Consider the following 18,435-nt stretch of genomic DNA (forward strand, 5'->3'; position numbering starts at 1 on the left):
TTGTAAACATTATTCACCTATCGTCTATTTCTCTGCTTCATTTATATTATCTTGAAACATATTTGAGGAAAAATGCCTTGTCTAATGCAGACGAATCAATCCTGTTAGTTGTTAGACATTTTTCATGGAGACAATCGTTAAGCCTCTTTTGAAACAATTTTTTTAAAGACTTCTTATTGTACAGATCAATTCGTCAATCTTTTATTTCTGCGAAGATAAAAGATCTTGTTTTCTTTGTGGATTGGTTTTGAACCAATATTTTCAGATTCCTCTCTGCATTCACGCTAAATTCGAAATTCATTGCTACACTTCAAGTTGAAAGAAATATTTTCATGCTCGAAAGAAGCAGGAAAAGATGTGGACGTTTTTTATTTCTATTAGCGAGTATGGTAATGGGGTTAAAGTAATTCCAATAAACGTTTTTTGGCTGATACATAAATTAGAAACACAGGATCAACAATGGACTTGAAACGGTGTGAATGTCTTTCTGGCAGTACTTCTAAGTTCATGATTATAAGAAATGTTCCATTTCACTCAAAAATATGTTAAAAATGATCAATTACTAATATTAATTAAACTATCAATGATACGATCATCGATTTCCATAATAAAATGTATCGTATCCTACACATGAGTTGTATGAAATGAGGTTCGACATTGCGCAAGAATATATTTTATTGTATTAGGGTTGTAAATAACGCATTGAAACTAGCGTTTGCACATTTTTTTAATGAAAATGATTGATGTTTTAGGTACCAAGTTAGTTGCTTTGGAAATCCACCTAGCAAAAACTAAGTGATCTTTCAAAATTTCATTCATTTGTTTTTGAATCTCGCAAGATACTTCAACCTTTCCTATACTCGCATTTTGTATTATTATTAATGTTTAACAACCATTAAAAATATATTATGTTTTTAGAAAATTCAATATATCCATAAATATAATTTTGCCGAAGATTTTGTATAAACATAAATTAGAAACAAGTGAGACCGCCGTTGCAAGTTAAATCGTTATTAACAAGGCTTTGAACGTCCGTAGCGTTGTTAATAAATTTTGCAACTGTGCAACAGTAGTTTGGCTTTGAATCTTACAGATATCAAATGTGTCCTACGTTTAAAATCATAAAAATATCAACGTTTTCAGTTATAAACTATTTGTCCCTTTGTTTTTCAGGGATTTGTTTCAGCGGCATGGCAATATTCCAAACTAATTGGTTTAAAGAGCTGTTTGGCCATTTTCTTATGTTTTTCTGGCACTTATGCTTTATCTGTGGTTTCCAATTACTGGTTGGTGCTTTGGACTGCAGATAGTCAGTCTTCATATGTGGATCACAGCAATGCCACCATGTCCAAAATTAAGAGACTCTCAATATTTGGTGCAATTAATCTGGGGCATATTAGTATGACCTTAGTATCAGGAATCGTTTTACTGATTTTAATGTTAAAAGCCGCGGTTAAAATGAATCAAAATCTACTAGAGTCAGTTCTTCGATCACCGTTAGCCTTCTTCGACACCACTCCAGTTGGACGTATCCTCAATCGCTTTACATCTGACACCCAGGAAGCCGATCAAGGAATGAACTTTAGTTTGCTGATGAGTATCGCATTTGTATTTCAGACAGTATCTTTATTAATAGCTGTTATGGCTGAAATTCCGTTCTTTGCGTTGGCGATTGTACTTTGTCTGGTGCCTTTCATATTTATTAAAGTAAGAACCAATTTAATTTCTCATAAGTTCAAAACATTTGACCTTCATTCCGTAGAAGAGTAGTTGTTTGCAATGAAGATTACACGAACAGTAGGACCCGTACTAGTTGCATAATAGTAAATACCAAGCAGCAGGGTTATGCGAACATTAAGGTTGGGGTTCATGTGATAGGTAAAAAAGGACTCTCTAAACAAATCGAGGTAACCAGCGAAAACAAGTTAACTTAAACAGTCCCTGCTGCTTGGTTTACTTTGGTTTAAGCCTACTTCCAGGGGCTAGTAGGCCCCACTTTGAAACTCTCTGGCGCTCTTTTAACTCGTCGTAGGAAAATGGGGAAAAAATAGGCATACTTCTCAACTCACCCCCCTCAATTCCTAAAAAAAATTGCATAACCTTTTGAAACACCTTGCATGTGTAAAATAAACTTGTTTTTCTAAACCAGCGTGATGGGCCTCCTCTGGAAATATTTAAAGCGTTAAACGAGTCAATTTCTTTTTTGGACCACCTCCAAAGGTCATTTATCCTTCAGTTTACTAACCAAAGATTTAATTTTATTATGATACCGTATAGTTTAAAATTCTTCAAGGAACTGCAGTCATACAAACGTCAAATTTTAAAAAAATGTGTTTTTATACAATTCGGGAGATCATGTGACAATGTTAGGTCTACGTCACTTAGCTGTAGCTTTTGAAGGTAGAGAGCACGCGCTGCAATCACGAGATTCTTCGGAATTTGAAAACCACGTGCTAAACTTACATTTAAGTAAATCATTAAAATAACTGGTGTGACGCGAATAAGAACATTTTATACTTGAACTAAAACCGTTTAAAAGTTTTTGCGGTTATGTTGAGAAATATTTTCTTAAATTTTTAAAAGAGTATGGGATAGTTTAGACACTTGTATTATAGAAAATTTATATTTTTCTGAATATTTGTGATAACCGATATCTGAATTCTTTGGAAATTTAATTATATGTTAAAGCCATAAAAAAGTTCAAGTTACTTGATTTTGGTTTTCAGGCGGTAAATGAAATCAAAATTGAATTACGCGAAAAGGTAGAAAAGATTATAATTAAAAGGGGGCAAAAGAAGCTAAACAATAACAAATTTAAAGTTATGATAACTTTTACGAAATACTCGGAGCCATAGGACTTCGAGAAGAAAATGTTTTACAAGTTTAAGTATTGAAAGCCTGAATCAAAAATGGCTAGTTTCATGCTTTTCTATGTTGAAAATCATAACGTATAAAGTGCTATCGTCGATACATTTCAAAAAGCAAAATTATCAAAAACGAAACACAAGGCTAAGCTGTGCGTTAAAATTTTATGTGTTTCCACCACACTCCCGGCCACCTGGAATAAAGGCAGTTAAAGTCGCTAGATGACTTGGGACTAAGGTGTTGCCTTGAGTTTAAGCCTAGCTAATAATTATTTTATTCTTGATACATTGTAGAAATATAAAGAATATCAATAAGAATTTTGCTTAGACAAATTACCCGTGTTTCATCTGAAACTTATCAAAGCATTCTTATTTTAAAATATAGTTTATGGTAAAACTAAACTTCGAAGAAACTAAATATTTTTAGATGTATTATACGAAAGCTCATCAACAGTTGAAGAACCTTTACGTCAACTCAAAGTCTCCTCTGTTCACTCATTTTTCTGATACTTTGGCCGGTGCCAGCGTCATTAGATCTCTGAAAGCTACCGACATATTCACCGAGAAAGCATTTTCACTCATTGAGGATAACGAAGCGAAATATTATTCATGGATAATGAGTACGAGGTTAGAAACTTTAATATATTTAATTAAACCAAGTGTTATCGCGTGTAGTTTACAATATGTTTTTTTACTTATATCAATTATATTTAAGTTTAAGCCTCTTTACTGTTTTTTTATTATAAATGATCTTGGTGCATTGAATATTTTTAATATTTTTTTGGCACTGAAATTCGGACAACAGTAGAGTTAAGTGTGTTATTTAAATGAATTTCGTGTTTTGCGTAATGCACAGCGAAGTCACTCATGCTCATTAATAGTTCTAGTTATTCAATTTCTGTTGTAACAATACCGCTAATATTGATATCTATTGTTCTACACTTACACCTACAGGAAAACATTTAGGAAATGGTTTTCAAGACAATATATCCAGGTTGATATTAGTTTAATGTCATGGTTTTTGAAATCCGGTACCAGGATATTGCGTGGACGTACATGTGATCTTTCAAATAACTTTTTCCTCGCTATAATAATAATGAATCACTAGTTTTTTTAATTCCTCAAATATATTTCGCATTAAAATCCGTTAATGTTTAATGATTGCAAAAGTCCGAACTATCCATATTTCCAATTAAATTAATTGGATGTTTCGTTACTTTCCCTAATAAACCTTAGTTTATCTTTACCGTTGGCCTATATTTTGCAATATCGCTTTTTTTAATTAATTCATCTTTCAAACCAAACGTATTAATAGGGCCAAAATAGTCTATATGATAAGCCACCACTTTTGTAGGACAGAAAATCGTTCTCCATAAATCTTCGTCTACACTACCAAAAGTATCCGACATTCGTTTTAGAGATAATGATTAATCGGTTTAATATCGGCTCCGAAACTACAATAACTTTATTTCCAGATGGATGTCCTTCCGCGTAAATTTGTTACTAATTGTGCTGTTACTCATTGCTTATCTCTGGGCAATACTGTCAAAAGATTTCCTCTCACCTGGAATAGTTGGATATATTCTTAACAACTTGAACACGGTTTGTGTAATTTAATTATCACATCAGTAATATGATTCCAGTTCATTTTTCACCTGGCACCTTTATTTTTTTTTCACTTATTAAATTGAAAAGTATTAAACACATTTATGAACATGACCACATAGAAAATGCCTTAGTACATGAAAATCATTTTGTGACTTCATCTGAACGTAATACATAGTCGAACCTTTAACACCTACGCGCAAAAATGTTTAGTTCAGACATACCAATTACAGATATGAACAAAACTTGAGTAATAAAAATAGTTAATTAAGAAATATGAAAAAAATTATATTTATCCAAGCAATATTTTCAAAAGTTATATTTTTGCAAAAGAGGAAAGGATGTTGGAACTTTATATAAATATTTCTGACAAGGCCAAAATTTTCTGACATTTTCTGGATACTTAAACATTTTGTAAATTACCATATATTTTTGGAGCAGTGTTCCCCAAGTAATCGCTTTTAAGTTGCTACACGCATTGTTCGGCAAAAGTACAATAGTGGTTTTAATTAAGTAACAGCAAGGTGTAATGGGGAGTAGTAAAAATCTAGGTTAGGTTTTTGAGGTTTCTAAGGTAATTTGTACTACGGGTTCAGTGGATACTGCGTGTACACGACAAAGTCCGATATTTGAAGTCAATCAATATGTTAAAACAAGTCCAAAACTAGATTATATTTATTAAAGTGGTCCTTATTTAATTATTTGTTAAATATTGATGTCATACCCTTTCATTTGGTTTCAATGTATGAAAACACAATTCATCAGAAATTTTGGGGTGAATTGAACAAATTTAGAGATAACGAAATGATCTAGAAAATTCCCCATATTTTTGCATTAGAACTAGGTCATTTAAAGTATTTTATATTTTGCGAGTTAGTTAAAAACAAAAGTAACAAGTCGGTCAAGCCTGTAATATCATCTCTCCTCGGAGGGGATTTAGTTCATTCCTCACGCGTCGGCTCACAACACTATAACTACGCTTATTCAAAACTGTTATAAGGGCGATTCATTTTTTTTATAAAAAATAAAGAAAACGGGCCTAAAATTTATAAATTGAATTTAAAGTTTATATATTTCACCAAGACTCCCACGATACATTTACGATACTTTATTACCGTTGCCGCTACATCAAAAATTTATTTGGTTCGAGATTGCCAAAACTATTTGTGAGGGTGGTAATATAGAAAACACAAAAGAAAATAGTTTATTCTTCTTTAGACCAGGTTTTCATATTGACTTAAATTCTACCCAAATACTTATTTAAACAATTATTAATTACAACAGTGATAGTGTAAAGATTAATTAAAAATTAAACCATTCTAAATTTATTGACAATTTTGTTCTAATAGTTAAACTATATTAATTATATCTCAGCGATGTTCCTTAAAAACCCAATTTCGCCTCACAGATTTAGTTAGAAATTTCAACCGGTGAAAAATAATTTTTTCCAAACCGTGAAAAATGATTTTTCTGAAATTTCGCAATTAACGTATTCACTTTCGACTACACTTTCCCTGAAAATTTCAAAATTCTAATTGAAATAGTTTTTGAGAAAAATGGACTGTTCAAGATAATTACAATTCGCTAGCGAAACGGGTATAGGCGGCGCCACAGTCGCTACCCCTGCAGCTTGGTTTGTCTGCGTACTTTGTTGATCAAAACAAACGATTAATATGGCGGATTGTAGGCGCAGAGGTGGCATAAATTGCCTTTTTGTAGTAATACTGCCTTTAAAAATATTACAATTCGAGTAAATGGTGAGAATAGAACGTTGGAGTTATCGTTTCACAATTTTCCGAAATGCAAAAATCTTTTTAATGTGTGGTTAACTAATATAAAATCAGGGAAGATTAGTTAGTGGGCACAGATTTGCAGCGCCCATTTTAAAGATAAAGACTTTTTAGAAAGAAATGGTGAGACACAAATTTTACTGGTTATTACTGATTTTAAAGTTAATATTATTAAATATATATCATAATAACTGTCATTTAGATGAAGATAATTCAAGAGACGCATGAAATGCAGTGCCATTCCGAGCAATAATTTACCATGTAGACTTATTACAAATCCAATGTAACTAAATAAAAAGAGAGGACCCTACATTTTGTCAATCGTTTTAAAGGTGATCTGTTTTATTATATACTGCAAAATAAGGAAATGCTAATGAATTAAATTAATTTTAGGTCAAGCCGTTCGATTGTCATTATCGCTGGAAAATATTACATTGAGGCCCACAAAATTATGCGTTAAAAGGGCATATTTTTCTATTTGGTATTGGACCCCAATTTTCCTATCTTTGCCACCCTGATGGTTCGGTATGAGTTTTCGAGTTGATTAATAACATTTCGAGCTATTGCCGCAGATCCCAATATGATTAAAAATAATACTGTAAATTCAAATGGTTTTTATTTTTAATACTTATTTGCATATCTTAACATTTTATTCACTTCTATTGTAATTTCTAATTAAGTGGTTTCTTCAATGAATTTAATTGCTTTTAACTTTGAATTAATTCTATAATACATTTGTTTTTGCCTTTTTAGTTAACATGGCTTTGAGTAGAAAATTCATAACATAAATAGTTCAGTTCATTTGTTATCTAATTGGCCAAAATTTAAAATAGGAACTATTTTAACATATTAAAAATAAAACTTTCCTTGACTAGAAGTGTAAATTTAATTTTAACTTTTCTTTAACTAAAATCTAAAATAAAAATTATACATTTGGACAACGTTTTTCTTCAAATATTGTCAGTCTCTCTTAATATCAATTAAAAATAGTCCTTGAGAGAATAGACAAAAAAATGAAAAGGCCTAGCTGAATTTTTCCATAGTAGCCTCTACAGTCGTTAGCCAGTAGATTCCTTCCTTTCCAACTTAGTTATTTTGTGGCACTGCCTCTTCAATTGATATTATCTTCGCTACAAATGGACTCTCCACAAATATTTCATCCCGACTAAAAGCTAGAAATACATTTTTGAGACTAACTAAGTGACCAAATAAGAGTACATAAACCTTTTTGAGCCAGCCAAATTTAACCCTCGCAACTCTAACCATTTTATTACCGTACAATACCGAAGGCACAGTTAGTTCTTTTCCTTCATTTTACCCCACTTCTAAAGTCAGAAAGTTGGGATAGCTCTCAGTATCTTTATATATAAAATAGACCAGCAATTTACTGCATGTTTGCAAAAGCCTGAATTTCTAGAATAATAAGTAAAACAGGTTACATTAAAGAATTGGGTTTTAATAAAAAATATATTTACCCACTATTTCATGAACAATGGACACTTTCAATGCTGTGTTTTCCATCACCAACTTAAAATTTTAACTTTTGTTTTAAGCATCCGCACACCTTATTCTATGGATCAAGAGTAGACTACTCTCCAATATACTTAAAAAATGCTTCATATACCAAATAAAATTATTTAAAATACATTATACATTATACAAAATGCTGAAGCTACTAGTCTATGAAATTAGAACAATCTGGGCTTGTTCTAATGTGAAGATAATAATAAATTTCCTACATACCTTTAAAACTTTCAAACTGATCCCGTGTATGAATTCTCCAAGGCCTACTCATAGTGTTATTAAACTCGAATATTTATACTTATATTTACGAATTCAATACCTATTGACAGTTCAAAATTAATAAATAAATGTCGTATATACACCTTTGTTAATACAAAACATTCGAACACGCTTTAAAAATATGCTAAAATCGTTAGTAAAATGTTTTAATTGATGTTATAAAACGCGCATTTTCGCATAACGCCATTACCCGTATCACCCAAATATAGTTCTAGGCAGTGTGACTAGGTGGCGCAGCTGTAGTTTTCGGTGGCGAATACAAACCCACTTTAAACCATTTCTCAAGAAGAAGGAGAATTTCAACACCCAAATGCTCAACACAATCAATAAATTAAAATATTAAAAAAAAACCCCAATCGATCAAACTTTAGAGGCAAAATAACAAATAGAAAAATACATAATCGATCAGGCTTCAGGGCAAAACTACGAATAGTAAAAATAAGCAATAGAAAAATATAATAACGCAATCAGGCAACAAATTAATACAGATATTTGGAAATCAAGCAAAAGTCAATCACTACACTAACACCAATATAAAATGTAATAGCATTAAGAAGCGAAACACACCTTACCATTAACAAAGCACAAAAACACCACTTGACTGAAAATATCAATGAACGTCTAACCAACGCCACCGCATATATAACACATTTTAAGTCTATAAGAAAACCCGTAAACTAAATTTCGAACTTTCGAGGTATTTATAATCAAACCGGATAAGCTACAGAACACGACCCATACAATTTAAAGGTTCCACCGAAAATGACCAATTTCGCGAAAGAAGTAAATACGCTTAAAAATGTGATAGATAAAAAACAAACGACTCAAACGTTCCTTCAAAAATGAACAATTTCGCGGAAGAAGTAAATACAATTAGAAAAATAAAAGATAAAAATATCTCAACAAAAGTACCATAAGACCCTTCCTTTGCCTGGAATTAAGCGACTTATTATATTAAACAAAATTCCGTATCCGCCAAAAATTTGCCAACTGATGAAATAAGAGTTACGTAAACGTCATTGATTAATAAATCACAGATTTATTATACAGCGTAACAGGGATCAATGACTCAGCGGCAGAATATAAAAGTCCTAAAACCATGCTCCCGGTTTCATTCCCGAATAATTAAATTTTTTTTAACAAAACAAAAGCTTGATCTAAAACCAAAAACGGATCCTACAAAAAAGTGAAATTTATATACGCTTTCGTTTTAACTTAATTTTAAATTTTCAATGAAGCATAATAAGTGTCGATGGTTCTGCGGTTGAACGCTCTCCTATCGTACGGAAGGGCTCGCGATCGGAACCCGCTCGATACTATCGCAAATTTAAATATTCAAAATATTTAATAATAACGCGTTGCGTAACATTCACGTTCGTTACAGTTAAATAACTTAATAACTGAGTACGGTAGTGAGCACCGGTGGTTCTGTATTAGATAACCCGCCTGTTACGCAGGTGGACTCGAGTTCGAAACCCGCCTGATACAAGGGCAAATTGGTTAAGAGACGTAAACCGTGAACATTTGGTGGCAACCCTGCTATTTGGACGTTGAGGCGATAACCGTAGCCCTCAGCACTCAGTCCGTCCCATAAGTCGTAAATTCATCACGTACAATCGAAATTCGCAAACGAAAATAATACTACACCCAATGACAAAAAGAGAGCTGAATCTGCGAACGCGTTGATTTCAAGAAACTGCGTACGCAGTGATTACACTTTGTCCCAAAAATGCGTGCGCGTTCGAAGCCTAGACAGACAGACCGACAGACACGGTGATTGTAAAACCCCTCCTCCAAAGCAGCTTCCTAGGCCCCGGTCATCTTTTATATAAATTTATCTGATTTACAACAGCTTTGTTTCTCTACATTGAAACAAATTTAAATAGTAAGATTTCCCAAATAAAATAAGCACCAACCTAAATTAATTTTTCCTTATAAAACTATAATAACATAATAAACAGCTAGGCTAATACCCAAAGCACCACCTTAGGCCCCGGTCATCTAGCGACTTTCAATGCCTTAAACAGGGGGCCGGGTTACAATGTGTAGGAGGATGGTGTCAGGACCTTCATGCCATGCGAGCTCCCTCTCTACACTAACTAACCTCTACAAGTTTTTATGGAAAGGGGAAACCGAAGTACTCCGGGGAAAACCCCTTAAACCAGTAAGGAGAGATCTTGCAAGGAGTTGTTTCAAGCTTTTCATCCAGTGCCACAAGCTGGGATCGAAGCCGGCTAATCTTTCTGCGAGGCGAAAGTGCTAACTAATTCGCCAGCCTCAGACTATATGGAAGAGAAACACAGGGCAGCCATTGATTTGCCCGCTCGAGTTTGGGTTTTGCATCATGCAGATTCACGTTTGTAGATATTTGGTTTGCAGGTTGCCTAGTTTAGTTCTACCTTCGTCTTGCCGGGATAACACTCATTTTCTGCATAATACAATTTATTTTAAGCCATTTATTCAAAATACGTCAGTTTTTAATTCCAAATCAAAATATATTTATATATTGAGTGGCACTATTGCTTTGACCAAAATGTAGTCGTAATGGTATACTTAAGCCGCACCGGCTTTAGAGATGAATATAGTTTTAGCTTAAGCTGGACTTCAACCCCTCCGCGGGCGAGACGAAAAGCTAACTCTCACGGCCACAGATAGATTGTTTATTAGTTTTGTAACTCCCTCTGGTCTTTGGTTCTCTTCTTATCTCCGTTGGAAACCCCTAAAGAAGGCAGCGTTGCCAGAAGTACGAAAACTATCGTCCCTGCCGACAATATTGCAAACATTTTTTTGCCGTCCAATGCTCAGCGACCATGGAGGGGACAAATATCAACGATGCATAGGGTTAAAAGGCCGATACTAATTTTCGCGTGCAAACTCTTTTTGCAAACTTTACGCAAGTTTTGATATTTTCAGAAATAGCCAATAGTTTGCAAATCAGATACTAATCTGCGCAAGATTTTTGCAAAATTGTATCAGGTATTGATAATTTCAATTCTATTTACCTCAGATATCATAGTTTGCAAAAATATAATATTTTGCGCAAGATTTTATTCATTTATGGGTAATTAAACTGTGTCTCGATCGCGCTACCCTTTTGACACCACATGTGTAAATGATTTTTTCATTCATGATGTAAAACATTTTCTCGATAGCGATGTCCATTGCACCCCTTGGGGGCCAATACATTTTGCTTATGTGGAACTAATATTTTGATTGGGCCGACTTGTCATTATATAGTTAACAAACTTTTTCTCACAAAGGTTTTGTAGCTGTTTGATAAATTTTTCGGTTAGCAATTCTGAAATAGATGTACTAAATAGATTTATACTTGCACTATTCAATTTCTTTAAAAAATTAAAAGTGCTATTCAAAATACCACAATTATAATGAATTATAAATATTAAATATTACGTTTCTTATTAAATATCACGAATTTAATTATCTGTTTTTTCTGCGCCATTGTGCGTTTATCTTGAGTTTGATATCGATCATCCTGTAATTTAAGTTTCTAATCACTATTAATGTAGAGCTCCCAGTGTTTCTATTGTAATCGTTCATCGATCAATTTTCCAACCTTTGCAGATGGCACCTATTGTGTGGATGATATTATACAACGGATCAGCTATTGAGGCTTCTTTCGTGAGTCTGGAGAGGATATTTGAATACTTCAATCTAAATCCTGAAGTGAGCTAAATTTATATCGACCCAATTTTCATTCTTGTCCAAGGCTTTTAAGTTATTTTGTGTTTCTTTACTTAAACGAATGTTATATGAATCTCTTCGTGAGTGAATTATTTAAAGTTTATTTGATGCTATGTTATTTTTGTACCATTAGCTGTTTATGTACACTCTGTTCAAAAAGTCTTTGCCCGTGGGAGATTTCGAACATTTTCGAACGTCATTTCTTGTATAGTTGCATCAAGTCGAAGCGGACATCGGTAATAGATTAATAAAATGTTTCGCTACAAATTGGCCAAAATCATTTTCTGGATAGACTTATAATTTGGCCTATTTTGGCCTAAAAGAGGGGGTGTCAACCTTTTTATTTTTGATCTCAGGTCATTTTAAACCCCATTTTCGTGTTCTCTGGGGTTGATTTATATTTAGAAAGTGTTAAAATTATTCAAATCGACGCATTGGTTCAAAAGATATTCACCAAAAAAGTTTTCACAGAAATTGAGAAATATCTAAACATCTCACCAAGCCATTTAAAATAATAAATGTTAACGGGTTTTGTCTCCATCTATAGTTCCTTGGAGTAATCGTTTTTGTTTAATTCTAAATATGTAACAAATTGAAGGTTAACATAAATATTATCTGGCGTCGCCCCTGTTCGTTTTTCAAATGAGCACATGAAAATATTTATGTTAACCTTCAATTTGTTACATATTTAGAATTAAACAAAAACGATTACTTCTAGGAACTATAGATGGCGACCAAACCCGACAACAATTATTATTTTAAATGGCTTGGTGAGATGTTTAGATATTTCTCAATTTCTGTGAAAACGTTTTTGGTGAATATCTTTTGAACCAATGTGTCGATTTGAATAATTTTAACACTTTCTAAATATAAATCAACCCCGGAGAACACGAAAATGGGGTTTAAAATGACCTGAGATCAAAAATAAAAAAGTTGACACCCCCTCTTTTAGGCCAAAATAGGCCAAATTATAAGTCTATCCAGAAAATGATTTTGGCCAATTTGTAGCGAAACATTTTATTAATCTATTACCGATGTCCGCTTCGACTTGATGCAACTTTACAAGAAATTACGGGCGAAAATGTTCGAAATCTCCCACGGGCAAAGACTTTTTGAACAGAGTGTACATATTTCAATATACAAATTTAGCTCGATTATTTATATTTTAAAAATGTTCGAATAAAAATCCACCACTCTGAACAAATATCTCCAAATTAAGTAGTGTCTGAACATAGCGGTAAATTAAGCTATGCGGCTAAAATATTTTTCAAATGTGAAAAAGTTTAAGTTACGAGAGTCGAAGTTAATCATTAAATGAATTAGCCTCTGTCGTCTAATGTTTTTGAAAAAACACGTGTACTATATAAATTAAGGAGGTTGTGTTTCATTAAAACATTCAATCTTATTAATTTCAAATTAATTCACTTTCCAGAAAAGAGACTTTACTTCAAGGCAAACCTTTATTACTGCCCGTACCGTGAAAAAATCGAACGATTCGTTCTTTTGATGGGCTTAAAAAATTTTGATTACCTTGTGACCATGGACACTGTTAGAGATACAGTGTCCATGTTGTGACGAACAAGTATCAGAAAGTAGACTTCACGATGGCTTAGACACCCGCGACGTTCCCATTTAGATGTTGTCCAGAGCAATAAGATGATTTGATGATAACAGAATTAGATGATGGCAAGGGTCCGGAACGATTTGAATGGCCCTTTGCTAGGCTCATTATTATTCAGCGTCCCTATCAAAATTATACGGCATGTCTAGAGCCCGAGAACAAGTTCAATGAGATGTCTCGTGCTTGAAATGGTGCTAGATAATGAATAGAACGGACAACAATACCGAATGAAGACTATGGTCTGTAATGATTCTAAATTAAGACTAGGGTATGTAATTGTTATTTAACTTAATTTGCCAACTGATTTAATATAGCAATTGCGTACATTTATTTTAATTGTATTAAATTAATACAGACTAGATACATTTTAATCCAGAATTTTCCCTATATTATTTGGAATTGTAATTGACTCTTATCCGAATAAAGCACAATGCTGTATAATTAATCCGCATACTTTGTCTCTAAATTTAAAAAAGGTACAAAGTGTTCATCTTTGGATAAGGTAACCGAACTCTTGAAGAGTGGACAAAATACTTAAGGAATGAGCACTCCATTTCTTTTGATATTTCATACGAAAACTAATAAGGGTATTCTATTTCGAATTGGTTTACTTGAATGTTTAGTTCTATTTAAAACAATTGAAACGTCTAGAAAAAATGTCGTACTAGTAAATAAAATAAATGGCACATTTAAATGATTCATCAGTAAAGTTTGAAATGCGCGTGATTTTTAAGGAAAAGTGTTTATGTTAGAAAACCATAAGTTTAGTACTCTACAAACAATTAGCCATGTGCACAAGCGTCACCAAGTGTATTAATGCTTTTATCATTTCATGAAAGTTTTCCTCCCAAACAGGCAGATTGGAATAGACCAGAAGCGCATCTACCGAAGCAATGGCCCGAGAGAGGTCAAATTATATTTCGGAATTATTCAACTCGCTACCGGGAAGGATTGGACCTGGTTTTAAATAACATATCTTTCGTTGTAAATCCAATGGAAAAAGTAAGAAATTTTTAAGTTTTAAAAATATTATTAAAAATTAAGATTCAGGGTCTACAAAACCACTAAAAGCTGGAAATTTTGGAATTAATTTTTATTGAAAGAAAAACTTTGCAATTTCCGTCAACCTTCTAAGCACATTAAAAAATAATTGTCTTGGTTCCCTTTTTTAAGTTGTTGATAAATAATAACTAAACACAATTAAAAATATAAAATAATAGTTAACCCAAAATAATATTGAAATATAAATGGTTGATTTTGTTATATCATTTCACATTTGTTTTTTACTTTGTTGTGGCCTTTGTTATGAAAATTGCAAAGATTGTAAGCATTTTCAAGATAGTCAAGCAATTTCTATTTTAACTAAATAGGTTGGTGTGGTAGGAAGAACAGGCGCTGGAAAATCTTCTTTGGCATTGGCTCTGTTTCGGATGATTGAGCCAGCAAACGGAGAAATCATAATCGACGGACAAGACATCAGCAAACTGGGTCTACACGATCTGAGATCCAGAATAACCATAATTCCTCAGGATCCTGTTCTCTACTCCGGAACCCTGAGATTCAACTTGGACCCTTTCAACTTAAACAGTGACGACGAGCTCTGGACAGCTCTAGAATTAGCTCATTTAAAAACTCTCGTGAAGACGTACAAAAATGGCTTAAATCACGAAATGGCGGAAGGTGGACAGAATTTAAGGTCCGATTTTATTATAATTTTTAAACTGTGTTAATACCTATTTCGAAACGATTTTTGGAGTCCTATTAAAAAAAGGATATTACGGTGTTAGAAGTTACTCATACAGTGAAGTTTCACCAGTTTTTACCAGAAATATTTTTGAGCAGATTTATTTATTTGCTAATATTCCGCGTGGCAAACATTTTTAATATCTTCATCTTTAGCCCCATACTATTTGATAGTAATCTTTTAACGCTTATAAAATTTTTCAAGGCAAACGTTTCAATTAGGTACCCGGCAGACCTGCGCGACATGCTAACTAAAGTTTACCGGATGTTTCGCCTTTTAAAATTCATTTTTCTTTAAAAGTGCCTGAACCTGGATCAATAGGCGAAACTATACACTCTTTTATATCCTTATTTGTGAGAGCTGCTATTTTATTACAGGTCTGATTTAAATAGTGCATGCAAGGCCGCTTCACGCGGTCAAGTGCACGCGACGTCTAGAGCTGAAGTGCACGTGCAGGCGCCCTTGTCTGTACTATTTTAATTTAGGCCTGTAATGAAATGGCCGACTTCGTAGAAGAGTGTATAAAGGCGGTGTGGAATGAAAAAAGGGACTCACGTGACTTATTGACGTCGTTCACTCGTGAATAGGTATTTCTGTAAAATACGGTGATTATGTTAGTTTCGTCGCGTGTACATTTTTCCTTCAGAGAACTACTCGTGTCAAAAATGTGCGTAGAGTAGCGATCACACGTGGTTTTCCTTTCACATTTTAACAGGTTGGGCAAGGCTAAAAGAACTTAATAGTTTCACCTATGAACCAAATTAATTTTTGTTTTTGGATCTAATTTGTGTAATATTTTTCTATTTAATTCTTTTTATTCTTTGTTTCGTCCTCGAAACCACAATGTACAGAATATGCAAAGTTGGTGTTTGCGAACTTAATATTAACATCCCAATTATTATTAATTTACAAAAGTAAATATTATGTGATTTAAAATACTTTACTTTATTCGAACTATTTTATATTAAATGCAGAGTTTTTACCCAACACTCATATACTTATTTTATCCTACTTTTAATAGAATTATAAAAATATAATTTGAATTTAGTTGGTGTAGCTTTGCCTTAAGTCGTCTATGGTCCATGGTGATACACAGTTGTTTTAAAATTTATATTAATAAAATAAAGAAAACACTCTTCTGTCTCTCATGTAATGAATTAATTTGTCACTTGGTGGATAACGCCATGAAATAGTTATTACTTGCGGGATTGATTGTTTTAGCTTTATTGGAAACAACGAAATATAAATTAATAATAAGGAAAGATTTTTTGTTTAGCGTTGGTCAGCGCCAACTGGTCTGTTTGGCAAGAGCGCTTATCAGAAAGACGAAGATTTTGGTGATGGATGAAGCGACGGCTTCTGTGGACATGGAAACGGACGATCTCATTCAAGCCACAATTCGGGACCAATTTCAATCTTGCACAATAATCACCATTGCGCATAGAATAAACACTATCATGGACTACGACAGGTAAAAATACACGCAATTGATATATTCTTTGAATATACTTAAAACCAAGACAAAAGGGATTTCACAGCATCTCCTGAGAGTGAACGGGGATAAGGAGCAAGGCTCCCCAATTAGCCAAATAATGTTTCATAACAACGAGTTATTTGTCCGCCAATAAGATGAAATTAAAATTATCATATCGCCAAACCAACTTCCTAACTAATAATAATAAAATATTTAGCTTTGCTACTACCCAAGGTGCTACCCTTCGACTAAGTCACCTAGCACCTATATGCTGATATTGATTCGAGGAATGCACGCAGTGGTCAAGCGGCTCCAGCAAAGCACCGCCCAATCCAATGTTTCTGGTGCTGGCAATACTGATACCAGGGCGAAGATCCTCTGGTGGTTTGAGAAAGGATATACTGTATTTACAAAAACTACAGTTTAGCCGCATTTTTTGAGACAGGAAATTTTAAGATTTTAGACTGTGGCTCCATTATCTGGAAAATAACCCATTCAAACATATTAATCACATGAACTGCAAAAGACATCGACAAAGTTTGGAAATCAAACTCGTTTAAGAATTGTTTTCACTAATTAAAGGCCAAAATAATAAATAATAAAATACAAAATGGGTGGTTGTTCGGCTATAGAGGTTACATGATATTTCCAAGTGAAATCATTTCACAGACCTCCTCCGTGAATCGTAGGCCAATATCAATTACAATTACAAACCAAAATCAACGGGTTATTTTGTTTTAATATCTGACTATTTAATTGTTAGAAATTCATTTTACAGTTGAATCTTGCATTTTGACAATTAAAATATAATATTTAAACTAACTGCCGCTTTTCTTTTTGAAAATATTCAGTTTTTACCGTCTGTTGGAGGTAAAGTTGGGCAAAAAACATATGATTCCAAAACCCGAAACCACTAAGTTCTCTGTTTAAAAAGGGTTAAGAAAATACGGAAGGCTTAAGCCAGTCTACTCGGCTTTTAAAACATATTGATATACTCCATTTATATTTTAAACTTTTAATTATATATGAATTTATTTTCAGGGTGTTGGTTCTCTCTCAAGGGAAAATCGTAGAATTTGGCGCTCCACATGATCTTAAAAGAGATAGCAAGTCGTGGTTTTCTGAACTATCAAAACATGCGGAACTTCAAAGAAATAACTAAATGAGAAAGTCTATACAACTGTAAAATTCTGCCAAAAATATTTTTAATATAGCACAATGGTTAATAATTGGGTGTTTTATATTATGTCATTATTCTTATTCAAACAAATTATCGAAACCTCTATCAAATATTTCTTAGAATATCAGTTGAGTCTTTTTCCATAAACATTCACCCAATAATAATAAAAATAATTATAATAATCATGGATCACTTAACGATATTTTTAATGAAGGTGTCTTGACCAGCAAAAATATAAAGTTAAAGTAACTGGATTAGACTCATTATTCAATCATTCTTTTTTTTAATTTAAAAATTTAAAAAAATTTCAGTTTTAAATTTGTATAACATATCTAGTGTATGAATTCCTCATGTAACTACATTTAATATAACGCTGTTATCATCTGGTATGTTTCTATTTTTTTCTTTCATTCTTTTTAAGAATAGTGCTGTGTTTTTGGTTTTTGTTTTCTGACAACCCTGTGTTATAACTTGCTGGTATACTATGGACTGTTTTATGACACAATAAATTCAATTTAATTCAAATATATATATATATATATATATATATATATATATATATATATATATATATATATATATATATATATATATATATATATACAGTTGGAGACAGGATGAAACAGCATATTAGTTTTAGTTGAACGTGTTG

General features: G+C 32.9%; 1 protein-coding gene across 3 annotated transcripts in view; it reads left to right on the forward strand.

Annotated features, from left to right (window-relative positions):
• Nucleotides 1-17,866, forward strand: part of LOC149962214 (ATP-binding cassette sub-family C member 1-like) — a 30,413-nt gene extending 12,547 nt beyond the window's left edge. The window contains exons 10-17 of one of the 3 annotated variants that reach the window (XM_090179099.1): nt 1,174-1,707; nt 3,292-3,491; nt 4,340-4,466; nt 11,645-11,746; nt 14,241-14,387; nt 14,756-15,081; nt 16,406-16,600; nt 17,645-17,866. In XM_090179099.1, the coding sequence (XP_090035225.1) occupies nt 1,174-1,707; nt 3,292-3,491; nt 4,340-4,466; nt 11,645-11,746; nt 14,241-14,387; nt 14,756-15,081; nt 16,406-16,600; nt 17,645-17,765 (1,752 nt within the window). In that variant the 3' untranslated portion in view covers nt 17,766-17,866. Of the gene's footprint in view, nt 1-1,173; nt 1,708-3,291; nt 3,492-4,339; nt 4,467-11,644; nt 11,747-14,240; nt 14,388-14,755; nt 15,082-16,392; nt 16,601-17,644 lie in introns of those variants that run through there. The other 2 variants (XM_090179105.1, XM_090179111.1) reach the window with 2 other exon arrangements.
• Nucleotides 17,867-18,435: the final 569 nt, after the last annotated feature.

Source organism: Leiobunum rupestre, chromosome 1 (assembly GCF_980474605.1).
Source record: "Leiobunum rupestre chromosome 1, qqLeiRupe1.1.hap1, whole genome shotgun sequence".
Classification (NCBI taxonomy): Eukaryota; Metazoa; Arthropoda; class Arachnida; order Opiliones; family Sclerosomatidae; genus Leiobunum; species Leiobunum rupestre.